This window comes from Acomys russatus, chromosome 12 (genome assembly GCF_903995435.1).
Source record: "Acomys russatus chromosome 12, mAcoRus1.1, whole genome shotgun sequence".
Taxonomy (NCBI): domain Eukaryota; kingdom Metazoa; phylum Chordata; class Mammalia; order Rodentia; family Muridae; genus Acomys; species Acomys russatus.
Window position 1 is genome coordinate 9139881 of NC_067148.1, and position 18625 is coordinate 9158505.

The window sequence follows — 18625 nt, forward strand, 5'->3', positions numbered from 1 at the left end:
CACACAGCACATTTTAGATTGTGAAAGTCCTCCCCACAACCCTGCAGCACAGTGGCCCATTTTCTGATTTCATGCTTCATAAAGAAACACGTATGATTGAATTTTTCAGACTTGGGTTATAAATACTTTATTTTCCATCCCAGGAGTTGTCACTTCTCGTGTGTGTGAATGTGTGAAAAAAGATACACAGCCACAGACACTTCGGTCTTCGATGTTTTACAAAGTGAAAGTGTGAGCAATTGAGCCTCTCTTTCTCTTTCCATGCTGGTTTCTGTTTGTTGGTGTTTTCTTCAACTTTCTGTTAGTTTTCCTTTCCATATATGGAGATCTCCAGCCCTGTGTATCCAATAGCTGGCATCCATCAAGAGATGTAATTTTCCAGTCTTCTGGGCAACATCATGTGGAGGAGAACTGTTTGTAATTGCCTCTCTCATCACTTATCCACCCCCATTACAAGAGTCTAAAAAGCAATTGCATAAATGACCACCTTGATGTTCATGGAAAGCAGGAGGCAGAGGAGGGGAGAAAAGGTTTCCTGTCTGTGCCACTATTTATATCGTCCCCACTTGGCTTAATAGAAACATGCTATTTTTGTAAAGAGTATGATATGCTATAAATCTAACTAAATGAAACTAACAGCTAATGGGATTAGCATGCAACAATTTGACTTGTTTGGGCAGGGTTAGGGGGAAAACATATGATTAAATATTTCTAGACATTTGAGAGAGAATGTAGAGTGTATAGAATATATAAAAGGTATAGAATAATTTCTATGATATTTTTGTCTCTAAAGAAATGTGTCTGAATCAAGACTGCATTTCTTACAATTTTCTGAATGAACCTCATTTAAAAAATATATACATACATATATACATAGATATACAATATATTTTATAAGACAAATAATATATATACATGTATTACACACAAATGTACTACCAATATATTTTTGTAAAGATATAATATGTATACACACATGTGTGTGTATTTTATATTTATGTACGTATATGTACACACAATGTCTATATAATGAATATATTTAATGACAAATATATTTAGTACAGAGCAAGCATTAATTAGAATTAATTATATAAATAACATCAGCATCTATAAGAAACTAGATAAAACAGAAGTCAACAGTATAAAATTGCATACTATATTCTATAAACATCCTTACCAATACTTTTGATCAATCTTTCCACTTTCAGTAATTCATCACAATATACATTAACTAACTTTTCACTGCTTCTTAGAAAGCTAAGAGATAAAACTACTCTAGTTTAGACTATCTAGCAAGCATTCTGTTAATTACAGTAAATGTTGTTTGCACTTAGAGACGTGTCATCTTGGTGCAGGGTTTGAAGGGATCAGTATAAGTGCCATTGTGATTGGTATTTAAACTTGAATATGACACTGGCTCAAACAGTCAAATTATATATCAAGGGAAGGGGGCAAAATTCATAATCTCTGAATCCTGTAGAAAGGATTTAAATGTTTGAAAAGAAAGCTACCCTTTATTGTAACAAGGCTGCTTGCAGAGGAGGGACTTTGAAATCTTTAGTAGGGAAAGGCCAGGCTTGGCTGCCACGGTCACAGGTATACATCAGGGAGCACCGGGAATAAAATCATCAAATAACCCTAAAGTTAACAGTGCGTAAGTCACAGCAAAGAGGAGGCCAGTTCCAGTTAGATTGCTGCCATCTATTTGGCAAGTCATAAAATTAATGGAAGCCATTTGTATTTAGCTATCTGTACTTTCGTAGTTAGCTGCCATCCCCTACTCAGCTATCCCAAAATAAATGAGGTCTGAAAGATGTTCCAGTGACATGCTTCCAGAGGTGAAAGGGCTTGGGGGCCAGAAGAACACTGGCGTGGTCTTTTCAGTTTATGAGGGGATGAGTTTGTTCCTTCCCTGTACCCAGTGCGTCCTGGAACGTCCCCTTCACTCTCTGTGGTAAAGAACACTGTTTAAGGTGATGGAGTCAGAAACTCCAAGTGCCAGTCTCCCTACTTGCAAACTACATGGAGCTTAGCAAGTACATAGTGGCTGCACCATCAGGAACTTGAAGATAATTACGGTGTCTACACCACAGAGTAACTAGAAGGACTCACCGGGCTAAAGCACACAAAGCCTGAAGCGAAAGAGCTGGCACACAGTTACTCGCATGACTGGTATTAGCTTCACAGTGAGCTGCAAGTTCTCTCTGGGCTGTGGCCCACTAGAGAATAAACCATGACCTGCTATCTTGTTCAACCTCCTCCTTTCTAAATCCTCCTTCACTGAGTGGGCAAGACATACTCCCTACCTTAGGACAGAATCACTATATGATGTTACCTGAATTATTCTCATTTAAAAAAAAAAAAATCAAACCTTTTACAGAATGTTATCCGTGTCACTGTAGCTACTGTCTCAGGCATTTGGCTGCAGCTGATGGCGCTAAGACTGGTTCCTGTCATCTGCGGCCTACATATACCTTCCGTGGTTTGGGTAGTGCAAACAGTGTAACATGGTTACCAAGGTTTCCTCTGAGTGGCCACTGTCCAATCTGCATGATTCAAGAGTCTCAGTGGGCTCTTTGCCGTCCTCCTGAGAGCCAAGCTCTATCCTGGCCCTTGTCTTTCCTGCTGCTTCTTGGAATGTTTCTTAAACTTGTTAATGCACCCCTGAGGGTCATTAGAAATACCTTTGGGCTCTAAAAAGTCTTCTGGGAGAATCTTTTCATTATTATTATTATTATTATTATTATTATTATTATTATTATTATTATTAATGTAAACATTAGACTTAAAGCATATTTGGGTTCATCTGAATGACAATTGGTTCATCCTGCATATGCCAAACCTCAGAGCTGGCACTTGCACTTCAGATGACCTTGTGTTTGTGTGTCATAGTTTGGTTATAGGTTGTCAGAGGCCAATAAGAAAGACATACTGTTGGCTCGACGAGACATATGCTGTACCTCAGCCTAGGGAGCGGTAAGGACACTGAGATCTTTGCATGAGCAAAAGGTGGCTTAGGTAGAATAAGAGCCATGGCCCCAGGTGCTGGACCCATTGCTGGACCCCACTGCTCAGACCACTGCAAGGCCTTTCTTCCCTCAATACACACTGACCCCTCAAGAGTCAGCAGCTTGGACACCGCAATCCCACAGAAATGGTGGTTTGACATTACGCAATCCTACTCACTACCACATGAGTTATCAGACTGGCAATGGGCCCTATGTGGATGCACTGGAGCTCCGGACCCCAGTAGCCAAGAACAGGGTCTCAGCTCCTACTCCCCAATGGCTCTGTGACCTAGTACACTGGGGCTACCCACAGAGCACTCACCCTACTCGAACGCTGATGGTTGTTAACCTTTAGAGTGGTGCCTGGCCTAGGTATGCACTTATGGGTATTTGCTACCACACTGCTGCTAATTGAGCATTTTTCATAAAGCTATTGCCTATATGCACATGCTTTATAGTTTTTAAAACATTCACTGATAGGGTAATGTCAAAAGTCCAAGAAGTTTGCAGTCGGGCTAATGCTGAATATTCAACTAATAATGAAAGCAAGTCTACACTGAGGACCTGAAATTCTCTCATTACAATGATCTAATTAGCAGATGCTCATCTCAGTCTTTGGTAACACCCAGTTTCTTCTCAGAAGCCAGTCTTGACCTTATAAGTTAGGATTCCACTTCCCTAGTATTTGCTCTTGTATCCCAGTGGCAGTGTGACTTGCTCTGGTGACATACTTAGCACATAGGATCATCATTGCTTATTTAATCTGGCTCCAAATAGATTGCGTACTGATGCAGTGGGTGACAACTAACAAGCATGCTTAACAGTCAGTTATGTGAGTAACCATGGTAACTAATTCTGCTGTGATGGATGCTGAAAAAAAAAAATGACAGCATATTCAGTGAGGTGAAGGGCTTGGCTAAAAGTGGGTTCCTTTTCTTACTCAGAGAGGCATGCACAGCCAACACTGCTTGCCATCATCCCCCCTCCTTGGCAGGTCCTCAGCCTCATCCTTAGCCTATGACCTCATCTTTTCATCCTGGGACACTTGCAAGAGGCTGCCAAGTGTATGCAATCTGGGCAGCCTCCAGTCTGTCTGGATGGCTATCAGAGGATCTTCCTTACACACAATGGGGGGATGATGAGATACAACCCAACCTACACTCATTTATAATTCCTTAACAGCTTCCGAATGCCTCCGAATAGAATTCAGTGCCTTGGCAGGACATATGAGATTCTCCTATATTCTTCTTCCCTTCTGTCTCATTTCTCCCAACCCCTCCACACATCAGGCCACCCAGCCTTAGGGCTTGCTTCAACAGGTTCATGGGTTTGTCCCTGTAGAGGGGATTCATTCCTCATGAAAGGTCTTTCTTGTTTCTGCCTCTTTTTCAGTTCCCAACACCATCCAAATGTTTGTCCATTTTTTTTTCTTCTGCTGGAATGCCCGGTCTTCTGGGAGATCCAGAGAGCAAGTTTCTCCAAGTCTTTTAAAAGCCAGCTGCAAAGCTCCATTGTAACAAGCATAGGACTACAATCATTTGCACCTCTGTGACCCTCTACCATCATCAGGACAGCATGCCAGGACTTGGATCTAGCTCAACCTAACAATTAGTGAAGGCAAACCACTGTAACTACAAAGCTATATGTTCCTTAAAATGCACCTCAAAACACCTGACTCTTGGTGAATTTGATCGCAAATGTGGCCCCACCATAGCTATGAAGAACCATCTTAACTGTGGTTTATTCCTCAATTTGTAATTATAATACCCACACATTCAACAAATACCGAATTCCTAATGTATGCTTTCCCTCCTAAAAATTCAGTTATGGCTACCCATGGCCTCTGTGATCAAGGCTAACCTCTACATTTAAGCATTTAAGGTACTCTTGATTTTGTCTCTATTACATAATACTAGGTAATAAAATAATAGTTTAATATTTATTACATAATACTAGGTAATAAAATAATAGTTTAACATTTATTGATAGTTTACTGAATATCAGGCACTGTTCAAAGAGCTTTTCATAAAAGATTATCATTTTAATACACTTTTCTGGTGTGTTTAAATAGCCTGTACATATTCAGATCTTACCAGAGAGCTTTCCTGGTAATTAAGTCATTTAAATCTTCCTAGCAAGCTATAGATGGGTACCATTATTATTTCTATTTCTCACAGCACAGAGGGATTGAGCAACAGGCTCCAAATCGCACAGTTCTAAAGTGAGGTAGGTAAACATGGAGCCCAGACTAGGCCAGCAAACCTGGGTTTCCAAGCTCCATGCAGTGTCCCGTAGTGGACTTAGGCTCCCTGAAGTCTCACCAGTGGAGTATGCCTCCACATCTCGGCTGCTGTTGTCCTCCTCCTGTGGGCTACTGCCACCATCTGCTCTGCCCAGCCCCTCCTCCAGCACCCCCTCACACTCCTCCCCATCCAACCCACACCCCACCACCCATACCATACCCCCCAGGTCTGCCCAAGGCTCATCTTCTTGAAGTCTTTAAAAAACTTCTACCACCTCCTTTGAGTTTCTTCTTTCCCGTCGACTTTGACAACATAGACAGCAAGCATTGGCCACAGAAGGCCTGTCTTTTTTTTTTTTTTTAGAACTCTGATTTGCTGCCTTTAATGGTTCTTTGTCCTAAGTGGGACTTGAGACCAACAGAAGATGCCAGGCAGGTAACTGCTCGTGAAATCCTTGAAGAACTCGGCCCCACAGCTTGAAAAGAGCTTTCAATATTTTGGGGGGAGGTAAGTGCAAAATAAAGTCCGCCCCTCACACTTCCCCACACGACAGACAGATTCAATCATACCGTATAACTCTATTTTTTTTTTTTAACTGAGTGAAAATTCTGAGTAAATTTGAATTTGCCTGGCTATGTCTCCTGTTTACCAGTGGATGCAAAAACAAACAGAGAGCTGGGAGTGGTGGTGCACGCCTTTAATCCCAGCACTCAGGAGACAGAGGCATGTGGATCGCTGTGAGTTCGAGGCCAGCCCGGTCTACAAAGTGAGTCCAGGACAGAGAAGGCTACACAGAGAAAACCAGTCTCAAAGAAACCAAACAACCAGAGATACTAGAAAGGCAAGCTGAAAATGACGTCACGGTTTCCTCAGCAAAACCCAGTGGAAGAGACCTCGTTCTGAGCCCCACACTGCCGGGCAACCTCCCTTGGCAGCATCCCCACATGGGGCAGTTAGACCACTGCATTTTCCCAGTGACCTACTTGGCTGTATCCGCTCCGCTGGTTAGTAGGGTGTTAATCAGAAGCTCGTGACCATATCGCGCAGCCACATGGAGGGGAGTGTTGCCATCCTTATCCACACAGTCAATTTCGCCTCCTGAAAGAGATTTTAATATAGCATCAAGCAAGGCTGCGGGCTGATTTGGGTACCACATCCTGCCAGGCACTTGGGAATACTAAGTATCGATCTCCTTTCTACTCCAGTGTGCGTCTCTGCTCTGCTGTATACAAATGACCATTACAGGGATGGCTCACTATCTGAAACTGTCACAGCGTGTGTCTGCAGAAAGAGAAGTCTATTAGAAATGCTTTTGATAAATGTGTGTTGTCTCATGAACCTAAAACCTCCCAACTATATTCTGATTCTAACTGAACAATACATCAAATTCCATAAAATGTAACTCTGGAGACTACGGAAATTACCCCACACAAATCAAAGGAGACAGAGAAGTCAGGAAAAGAATTGTGTAGTGTGATGATCTCACTTAAAATACAAATACGTAAAATAAGAAGAAGTATGAAGTAAAAGCTGAAAATGCTAGCGTTTATTTAAAATATCACATTACTTACCTATGACCCTTTATTTCATTTAACATTTTCATTTTGTTATACTTTATTTTGCATTGTTTCCCCCCAACTTTCTATTTCATGTTTTTCCTTTCTGTGAGTGTATGTACAACTACAATGGTTCTATTTAGTTATCTGAAGAAATGCTTAAAAACAGATTGGATATTGTGGCATTCCACTTATATATGTGTTCTATTTAAGACAAATGCTCTCACACACAAATGCATCCCCTTCCCTTGCTGAAGAAAAGGAACATTGCTATAGTCTTGTGTGACAGTGTGGACGGCACTTTCTTCAGCTGCCTTCCAAATGGACTTTTCAGTTGTTTCCCTGTTTAAGTCTAGACTCCAAGGACGCTGACAGTATCTCTTAAATCCCCTCCTGCACTTTGTTTATTAAAAAACCCTTCACGCCATTAATATCTTTGGAAACCAAGCCAAGTTGTGTAGGATATCCCAAATCTAGGTCTTGTCTGATGGTTTCCTCATTAGAGTCACAGTAAACACATTGGCCAGGATACCCCGGGCCAGATGGGGACTTCCCATGGCACCTCCCCAGTACACATGCAGATTGCACTGTTCTGCTGCTGGGTGCTGTATTATGTGCAACAGGCACAGAGCTTCCAAGTAGAGATGATGCTATTGACAGTGGCTGCATAGTTATGTGAGTGCAGTTAATGGTACTGTTCATTCTTTTAAAAATAGCTACAATGGGGATTTTTCTGTTTTATATTTTTTACCTCAATAGAAAGACATTTGAGTACTTAAGATAGCAACTGCCAACACATCCTATAGGCTGTGTGAATACACACTTTAATACGCCATTTTAAAATATGTGTTGACTTCTTTGTTTCTTTCTTTCTTTCTTATATGGTATTCTGACCCCATGTGTGCCTGCACACCAGAAGAGGGCACCAGATCTCATTGTGAGCCACCTTGTGGTTGCTGGGAATCGAACCCAGGCTCTTTGGAAGAACAGACAGTGCTCTTAACCTCTAAGCCATCTCTCCAGCCCCCTTAATATGCCATTTTCAAACAAAACTTTCCCACATGATTTCCTGCATACAGGGAGTACTTTATGCAAAAGCTATCCGAGTACTGCTTGGTATATTTGATTCCATCTTAAATGTTTAACTAGATTCAATTTAATGCGTTTTATTCATATTAAAATATTTATACTTCTCAAATCAAAATCATATTTTTTTAAAAGCCTCGTGCTTAGGAGCCATCCCAGGCAGCACAGCGGTTGCCATGCACGCATGAGGACCTAAATTGTTTCCCAGAACCTGTGTGAAAAGCTGGGCACTCGTAATCCCAGCACTAGTGAGAGAGAGACCAGAGGAACCCTGGGGCCTACTGGCCAGCAATGGAGCCTAATCAGCAAGCTCCAGATCTCAGTGAGCGCCTGCTTCAGAAATCAAGGTAGATGGGGCCTGAGGAATGACACCAGGGGATGACCTGTGGTCTTCACATGGATGTACTCACTCATGCACAGGCACAGGCACACACGCATATGCGTGCACCACACACACACACACACACACACACACACACACACACACACACACACTTCCCTTCCCATTTCCTCCTCATAGACTTCCTATGGTAACCATTTTCATTCATGTTAGCTTATGCATCCTGTGTTTCTCTGACAGGGTCTTCGCTGACTATATCCTGGAACTCTGGTTGAGTGGTCTCTTCTTAAGGATAACCTTGATATTATGCAGCTGTGTTGTTCCCCTGCCTGGATGAACTAGCTTAGCAGACTCATATCCTATGGATTAGGCTGTAAGTAACATTTTGCCATTACCAGGAACACTGCGGTGAAGAATCTCATGTGTAAGCGTGCTATTCGTATTTGTTAGGCAAATGGTTATGTGCTTTTGTGGGGGTTTTACATCTCTCTCTCTCTCTCTCTCTCTCTCTCTCTCTCTCTCTCTGAGGGTGCTGTGTTACTTGCATGCTAACCAGCATTGTGCCTCTTTTCCACAGGCACAGGACTTTGAATATCTGCCATCTGATGACTGAGAGCCAGCATCCCAGTGAGACTTGCATTTGCATTTATCTTATTATGAAAAAAGCAGAGCATCATCTCCTGTACCAAGGGACATTGGTTTATCTTATCCTAAAAAAGCATTTTTTTTCATGGCTTTTGCCCATTGTTTTAAATTTGTATGTTTGTGTGTGGGCTTAGCTTGTAAGATTTTGGGGAGGGAGATGAGGAAAGGGGCTGTGTATTTACCAGTAATTTATGCTGCAAACATTTTTCTTCTAGTCTTCCTTTGTCTTTCTTATAGTGTTTTCATTCATTTAAAAAAATGATGCATAAGACTTTTCTTTTATTGCATTTTGGTTGCAAATAGAAAGGCTTTCTGCATAGTCTGATAACAAAGAAATTAACCTATTGTTTACCACACTGAGAAAAATCTATTAGGTTGAGACAGCTGACCCATTTGAGTTTATTTTCATGGTTGTAATGTAAGTTGTCTGATGAAGTAAGTGTCCCCCATAGGCCTGGAAGAATGACTCTGAGGGAAAGGCTCCAACATCCATAAAGACAGAAAGTGGATTAGTGGTGGCCAGAGTCTGGGGAGGGAGAATGGAGAGTGAACGTTAACGAGAATGAGACTCATTCTAGGAATGATAAGAATGTTCCAGAGGTGCGAGGTGGTGATAGTGTGTAACCTTGAGAAAATACTAAAATCCACTGAATCGCATGACCTAGATCACAATTTAAAAAGTAAAGCCTAAAGGATATAGTGACTTCTGCCTGTAATGCCAGGACGCAGGAGGCTGTGGCAGAAGGATGGCGAATCCAAGGCTATCCTGGGCTACAGAGTGAGTTTTACGATGCTAGCCTGAGCTACATAGCAAGACCTCGTTTCAAAAGAGAAGGAAAAGAAATTGGGGGGGGGGGGTGCCAGGAAGAAAGGAAAAAAGTAAAGGCCAGAGAAAGATGCAGAAAATGAAAGGGTGAAGTCGAGAAGTGGAAGACAGCACGGGAGGGCGAATCACAAGGGGGTGGGGTGGGCATTAACAACACGTAAGAAAACGTAAATGCGCACAGGCGAGCAATCCTGCGGTGTCAGCTCTCCTCACCATTATGGCAATCTGTACATTATTGGACTATCGGACCGTGCTCATAGATAACAGGGATAGAGTCGGCCTCAGTGAATGACCATGCTCTACCGAATAGTCACCCTCACTCCCCAGCACTGAAAGAGGGAAGCCAAAACCACCAGCCAGCAAAGTCTCATCACCTTTGACGTTATTTTCATTGTTAATTATATTGATATAGTCAATGCATTCATATCATCACAGGATATACTAATATTATACTATCTAATACACACATAAACAAGAAGTAAAAACATATGAATAAACGACTTTGATCAAGCTATAAAAATATACTTGTTCTAAACAGCATATTGTGGATGAAGATGATCAAATAAATTACATAAAAGAGAAAAGAAGTCATTCATAAATGTGCTGATCATCCCAGATGGCATTAGTATTCTGGAACAGTTTCTTCCACTTTTGTGTGTGTGCATGTTTGTGTGTGTGCATCTGAACATACCTGTGTGCATGTGTGTGCATCTGTGCTTTTGCATATGTGTGGGTTATATGTAGATTTTCCATGGCTAAGCTCATATGGTATAGAAATATTTGTATCTTGCGTTCTCCCTTAATGCTATCTTATAAATATGTCCATGTGTATGTTTTCACTAATATAACTGTAAATGGCTATATAATATCTGTAATTTGGAGTGTTTACTTAACAAGTCCCCAGTCTAGACATTAGAGGCTCTTTCTGAATTTTGGCTGGTAAGGAGAAGAGAAGACCAAGCACCTTTCTGGAGACTCTCCCCCTACAGCTCAGTTCCTCTAGCAGCGTCTTTAGACACAACTGCTGGATCAAAAGTCTGTACCTTTTAAAGGCTCTGAACAAGCAGGAGACACACAGCTTCTGAGAAAGGCTGTGCCCATTAACCTCCCCGTGAAGGGTCCTCAAAGAGCATTAACTTCCAGGCCAGGATCCAATGTCTTGTGGTAAAAATATTACCATGCACCACCACCCCTCAACACCTGAACATCCCTTCATTCCAACAAGCCAATGAATCCTACTCTTTCTCATCCCAAGCAACATACCACAAAGGTTTATTGTTTTCTCAGGAAATAATTTTTTTTAACTGGACAGGTATACCATTGAAATATGGCAGTTGATAACAATCTTTGCAATAAGTTAAAATACCAAAAGTGTGTGAAGGAGGCAAAAGCTTCCGCAGCTGTACTCATCACAGAGGTCTGAGGTGCTTCCATCTGTCTGAGAGCCTTGTGGGTCCAGATCTTCACTTGAAAAATGAATCTGCTGTGACAAACCTGTACATGTGTGGCTGACAACACCGTTTTACGAAAGGTATTTCTTGCCTTTGACCATGACAAAGAAATATCAATGGCAGCCTGAATCCAAACACTGCTCTTTGGTCAAATCAGTGTCTCTCTGTGGTGGTACTCACTTTTAGAATGAGTTATTCAAACACACACACACACACACTATGATTATTATGTAAACATAATAACTATGTACCTCTCTTAATGTATCTATCTATACATAAATTGGAAATTACAAAACTTTTACCAAATTGCCAGTAGAAACTCTGGTTAGTGAGACCTTAAATGATTTCAGTTTGGTTTACAGTAAATGTACAGTTATTTGGTTATAACAGTAAAAACAACCAAGTTAATAATTGTGATCCTCTAGGGTCTAGAGAGATGCCTCACTCTGACCTCACTTTAAAGGCTTCTATTTAGATCAATTCATTTTTGTGAGCTGATAGTGGTTTCGGCCACCATTTGGCCTCCATGGTTACCCCAGCACAGACCAGGGGGTATGTGTCCATCAAAGGACCTGAGCTGTGGTCTGCCTGACAAGTTCAACGGTGGGTCGGACATAGGGAGACAAGGAAGGCGATGCGCAGAGTTCAGAGAGGCCGTTGCCTGGACGCCACTACACACCACACACCCTCCCAAGCTGAGAGTCACCAAGGGTTTCTGAAGACATGCTAGGGCCTTCGTTTACCACCCTCAGACTGGGTAGAGAAAGAAGATGAAAATATCAGCAAGGATAAGAATAACACATTGGTCTGAGTCTAAAAGGTTTCTCTTTGATGCTGTCATTTTATATCAGTTTAAAGCTACATATGGATAATTACATTTATATAATATGTATGTATGCATGTATGTACATATGCATATGCTTTTCTGTCATTTTTAAAATGTACTTTAGAGGAGCATAATAATAGAAAAATAAGGGTGACTTCGCATTTGTATCTGAAAATATGTTTCTATTAAAGTAAATTCTCTGGACGAGTGGGTTTTTATTTTATCAGCACTGTGCAGACACACTTGAAACTCTTTAAGCCTTGCTCAGAGTATACATTAAATATCTTTACCATTCACCTGAAGGTTGCAAGGTAAATGTGTCAAACTAATCATTACTGAACAGTAAGTAAAATAAGCTTTCAGCACATTCAAGGCATGCACGCACGGCATGCTTGACGGGACTATCGGCATTCATCTGAAATTAGCTTTTCTTTACACACACAAGAATGGGCATCTTATGTTGCCTCTGAAGGTCTGTGAACCAAAAGGTCAAACATCTCATACTGAGTCGCTGTATGCTAGTATACTTTGAGAAGCTTTAAAAATAAAGAAAGCTTGTACCAGCAGAGTCTCAGGCAGCTTTGCAATTTGCTGGACAGCATCTGAGGCGGCTGCCTTGTGCCAATAGCTGGACCAAATGCCTCTGATCCCACACAGTGTCATCTTCTAGTTCCTATCCCTCCCTCGCTGTGACAGAGTGGCTTGCAACAACAGACAGCATGGCTTGAGCCCAAGTACACTTTGGTTTTTACCTGGGAAAGGAAAAGTTGTGAGTCTTGTACCTGTTTTAGTGACTGCTTCCCAACGCTGAATGCTGCTAGAGGAACCAGATTTTCACGTGGCTTTAATAAGCCTGGCTGGAGGGCAGACTCAGAGAGATGCTCTACAGAGGCAGAACAGGGAAGCGATCTAACAGAACAAACAAAAACGCAAAGGGCACTGCCCAGTGGCGTGGTCAACTGTGTCACCTTGTGATAGTGCCACAAAGCTCCAGAACACAGGGCAGTTCATGTGGGTTGTGACAAGCTCTAGGGACTGACACCAGGCCTGGGTGTGAGCTTCTGGGGAGGCGGGATCTCAGCAAAACCAGGATTTTTTTTTTTAATCCATAAAGAAGAAATAAACAGGAAGACAGAAAAGACTTTCCTCTGCTCCCTAAGGCCAGTTTTCAAATGCCCAGAAAGGTCAAATGGAAGACATGACACTTCTCATGAAGTCTCTGCAATAAAAGCAGAGACATAAAAAAGTACTAATTTGCCCATCGATGGGGACAGTTCAAGCACAGGCAACTCCGAACTGAATTCAAGTTTGAGAGAAAACCTTTGAGTAGCACTGTTCTTCTGGGAGGTGTATATGTACGCGTGGTGGCCAAGGGGCTGCTCTCCAATGCTAGACTGTGTTCCAACCCCTGGTCCCCACATGCTGCTTAGAAAACCCCACCCCAGTGACAAATGCTCTGCCTCACTTTATCTTTGTAGTGCATCTGATAACAGTACCCCCTCCTCCTGGAATGGTGAAAAGGCAGCCCCTGTGCTGAGCTCTGTGTTACAGCCACTGTATTCCATCAGTTCAGGCCTGGGGATCTGAGCCCACCTAAACGCCAGATACCAGCCAGCCAATGGTGGACAAGCTTGAAGACAAAGCAAAGACTCTCCTCCACTCTTGCCCTAACTTTAGAGTGCATCAAACTCAAAGTTAGACAGAGGGAGAAGTCAAGGCAGCCAATGCTGCCGACCCCCAGGAGTGCTGTTCGCACACTGGTGTGGGAGAGGGAGGCTGGGTTAAACTCTAAACTGGAGGAGATGCAGGTCTGGCCTAGCAGAGGGATAGGCTGCTAGAAAGGCAGCTCATAATAAAATCTTTTCAGGGCTGAAGAGCTGGCTCAGTGGTTGAGAACAGAGTCCATTTCTTAGCATCTACGTGTCTGTGCATAACCACCTGTCATTCCAGTTCCAGGGAATCTAACACCCTCTTCTGGTCTTTTTGAGTATCAGGCACATACATAGTACACATACATGCAGGTAAGATATTCATATTTAAATTTTCTTTTTTTTTTTTTTTTAAAAAAAAAGCTGTCTTCTCTCTGTCTTATCTTCGTCAATGGAGATTGCTCTAATAAGAAATGCAACTTTTTATTTCATATAGCTAAAGTCCACTGATTAAAATCACATAATTAAAAAAAAAAGTTCAAGGACTGGGGAGATGGGCTCACTGAGTAAGACCTCTTGCCCTGCAAGTGCAGGGTCTTAAGTTCAAACCCCCAGCACCCACGAAAAGAACTGGGTATGGCTGTTTGTGCATATAACCGCAGCACTGGGAGAGACAGGCGAGCAGACCTGAGAGCTTGCTGACCAGCTTAGCCGCAACTCCAAGTAGCTCAGTGAGAAACCCTCATCTCAGGGCAATGAGATAGAGAGAGAAGACGACACCACACATCCCGCTCTGTCCTCCGCATGAGCTTGCTCAGGCACTCAGACACATATGTATACCACACACATAACATACAATAGAAAATAATACACCCAAAGAATATGCTAAAAAGATATCCTTTCACTTTAAGCCTTATTTGTTTCGGGGAGGGGATAGATACTTTCTGAAAAGCTGGTGAGAAATGTAATAGGATAAGAAAAAGGCTCAAAATGGAGAAGCCTTTATTTTTATGTCAAAATGGAGGCCTGCAGCTCATACTGAAGGCTAGGGACAGTGGGTGCTGTGCAGTGAATTTCCACCTCACCTTTCTTGACTCACTGGAAGCTCGCTCAGGTGTTCCATTTTGCTCAGCTTCACTGTCACGGTTGTAAGCGCCCTCTGCGCTACTGTGGGTATCTTGCTTCCTAAGCATTGTCAGTGACTGACTGGTTTTCTACATCAATGTCAAATGAGTTCTTTGGTTTTATGACTTGAGTACCTAAGTTATAATCACTAACTTTCCATGCTGCCCCAAATTCTTTTTTTGTTTTGTTTTGTTTTTCAAGACAGGGTTTCTCTGTGTAGCCTTGACTGTCCTAGAACTCACTCTGTAGACCAGGCTGGCCTAGAACTCACAGACATCCACCTGCCTCTCCTTCCCTGAGTGCTGGGATTAAAGGCGTGTGCCACCACTGCCCAGCTGCTGCCTCAACTTCTTACAGCTACAAAGTAGAGAGATCTAAAAAAAAAAAAAAAAAAAAAGTAACTCCCAGTAGAATTTTGAGACTTGTAAGGCTTGAGTCTACAAAATGTAGTTGAGGCATAACCGAATTGACCAGGAATGTCCATTTACTGACTGATGCAAACCTGTGTTTTGTTATTCTTGTTTTCAAATTGTCTCAAAGACTTGCTCCGATCACATAAGCTGTATCGTCAAAAATAATCCGCTCACGACCCTGAGGGTAACATGAGCAGTCACACGCAGTGAGACCTCAGGGACTCTGGCCTCCAAGACAGCCCAGGGACACTCAAGTCTACTTTGCTTGAGAGCCTGGAAAGTTCCTGTGTTACATGACTTTCTCGCCTCTCTGTCAAGCTTGTGACTTCACCACAAACTTACCTACTTAAACCCTGAGCCACCTCAGCCTTTTCTACCTTTGCCCAAGTGGTTCAATAAGCTTAGACTTAAAGAACATTACTGGGCTCAACAATCTAAAAATAATTCAAATCAGCTGTTAGAAAATGTGAGTCATGAATGGTTAGCTTCATTAGAAGTGAAACAGAACAGTGTTGAAAACCTGTCCATCTCCCCCACTAGCCAAGCACACATGTTCCCCCATGTCTGGGAACTGACTATAACACGGTTTTACGTTCTCCCCACTAATGGGGGAAACTGAAGATACGGGCACAGTGAGTATTCAGCCAGACGGCAAAGCCTCCTGTAAACCCGGGCTTACTAAATCCCAAACAGCTGGTTTTCATATAGCTGGTTAAAGCCAATGCCATCCGTCTGAGAAAACCTGTTCAAAACTTTAAGCACCACAGAAGCCTACCCCTTACCGTTCTGGATGAGGGTTTGTGACCGCGTGAACCGTCCATGGACAGCCGTCATGTGCAGGGGACTTTTGCCATCTTTACTCTACAAAAGGAGAAAGGTGAAAAAAGTTGTGAGCCCAGGTCAATGACTAGAACCTCACTGTGAAAGCCACTCCCAGTCCCCTGGAAACATCAAGTTGGAGTTTAGTTTTACATGTACAGTCAACTGTTATTTTGAGATAAAGAGATAAAGATTTTAGGAGGCAGAGGCTGAGCAGGACTGGGTCGAACGTCTTCTGGGCATGACAGGATTGGTGCACTCAGGAACTCCCGGCAGCTCCTGCAGCCTCCAGAAGAGCTTTCTACCACGGATGGGGGCAGGCTGGGAGCTCTGGATTACTGATGGCTGCTAATAGACAGTCAGTTTTATTTAGGGGTGTGATCCTCTGGTTTTATTTAGGGCTGACCTTGCTCCAGTGAACAGCCCACACCCATGCACATACCGTGGGGATATCTGATCTAGGTAGGGAGCAGTTAAATTTGATCAAAATATACTGCATGCATGTATGAAATTCTCAAAAAATAAAATTATTATAATAAAAAGATGCAAACAATATAAGACCTTGCCAGTCCCTGTGTAACATCACATCTTTAAATTTTTAAAAATGCTGTTTACCATTACTATTATGACGTGAGGGGGCAGAGATAATATACATGTGGGAACTGGAGGAAAGCTTTGTGAGTACACTCTCTTTTTCCAGCTATATTGGGTTCTGGGGTCTGAACTCAGGTCATAGGCTTGCGCATTGAGTGCCTTTACCTGCTGAGCCATCTCACTAGCCCCCTTTTCTTTTCATTAAAAAGAATTTAAACACCCATCTTCAAAAATCTTAGAGAAGTGATCATCCAAAAATGCTTTCTCCTCTCTTGTCATTGGCTAACAAAGGACATCTCCTTGGGTGTTCTTCTCAACGGCTAGAGAAGGAAGCGACCTGCAGACTGGCATGGGCCGGCGTGACCTGTAGCTGACTAAACTGACACAGCCCTCAAAGCTAAGGGGGAACCCTGAACCATTCCCTGCATTCTGCTTTGGTGGGTAGTAAACATGTGATGAACTTACGTATGTCTTATTCATGACAAAAAGTACAAAACTTGCTAAAACATAGAAAATGCACAGAACTTATCTACCAACTGTTATCATACTAAAGACCAGACTCCTGCACAGTGAACCAAGAAACAAAAATGCACCTGGAGGAAACTTATCATGGTTCTGGAACTACAGAATCCCCAGAGGAGCAGGTGTACAGACTTCCCTCGACACACCCCAGCTCCACACGGCATCGCGACCTTTGATCATGTGGACCTGTTCATATCAGTACACACTAGGCCTCAAAGCACGGCTGCATCTCCTCTTCTGGGCTATAATATGCAGTATGAACCCCTGGAGGTGTGGTGTCAGGGCGACAGCACGCAGGGAAGCCACAGACGTGCTGCAGAGGACTGCTGACTGATGTTCAGCGTAGGGAGGGAACTTGTTAAGGGCATTTTAAACTTATGACAGGTTTGAAGTTATGATGACGGGTGCCCCTAGCTACATTCTAGGATTGCTTTTTCATTTTATTGCATTTTATTTATTTATTTTTTTAATGGTTCCACATTATTTATTAAGCTAGGAGTATACATCGAGCCAGCCACCATATCATAGGCACATGGCCATGCACATTGCTATGTCACATTAAGAAAATAACTTTGAATTGCATTTTAATTAATTTATTTAATATGTATATGTGTGTGGATGCGCATGCCACCATACACGTGTGGAGATCAGAGGATAACTTAAGGGAGCCAGCCCTCATCTTCTGTCATGTGGTACCCAAAGTTGTAACTCAGGTCAACAGGCTTGGTGGCTGGAGACATTATTTGTTGAGCCAGCTTACTGGCCCCTGGATATTTTTTCAGACTTATGCCATTGTTGTTTTCTTAAGTATCTATAGAAAAATTTTTCCAAGTCTGAGGTTGAAAAATGAAGTGTCACATATGAACATTCAATCTTGCAATAAAATCTAAATATCTATGCTTTAAAATGGCTTTGTTTTTAAAATCCCTAATTAAAAAGCAAATAATCATTAGGTATCTTACAGAAGATCACCCCTATGCATGGGTGCTTATTGGTGATATGAATTCTGTGTGCTAGCTCAACCTACTGAATATGAACAGTGGCATAGGCACCATCACCTCAAGCCTGCGACGTACACTCAAGGTTAAGAGCCAAGCTTCAGATTATGGGTTTGTTTGTTTGTTTTGTTTTGTTTTCATCAGAAGGTTAAACTCTTTACCAATGGAAGACTTCATCACAGTGGTAACTACATCCTAATTGAAGAAAAATCCCTATAGTTAATTTTTTTTTCCCTTTGGTAGATGGGACGGAAGCTAATAGGTTGCATACTATGAATACAGCCTGGGTTGGAAGATATTGAGAAAGAACAGAAGCGAGGCTGAGGCCTTTCAAAGGTAAAGGAAAGGCCACTGGGAGAGTGAGGTTGGCCTTCACCACTGAGCTTGACACATTCATGGACTGTTCTAAAAGCCATGTGGCTCCAGAGCCTGGTCTGGAGTGGAGACCGTCCCAATGACTCACATACCTGGGGGCCACTCTGGAAGGAGAAACTTAAAAAAGCACAAACCCTTCAAGTAAGAGG

General features: G+C 42.4%; 1 protein-coding gene across 1 annotated transcript in view; it reads right to left on the minus strand.

Moving 5' to 3' along the window:
- Ankrd44 (ankyrin repeat domain 44) overlaps positions 1-18625 on the minus strand; it is a 260349-nt gene that overhangs the window by 77194 nt on the left and 164530 nt on the right. Inside the window, exons 9-10 of the mRNA XM_051153824.1 lie at positions 15951-16029; positions 6235-6349 (exon numbers count right to left, since the gene is read on the minus strand). Coding sequence (XP_051009781.1) covers positions 6235-6349; positions 15951-16029 — 194 coding nt within the window. The remainder of the gene's footprint in view (positions 1-6234; positions 6350-15950; positions 16030-18625) is intronic.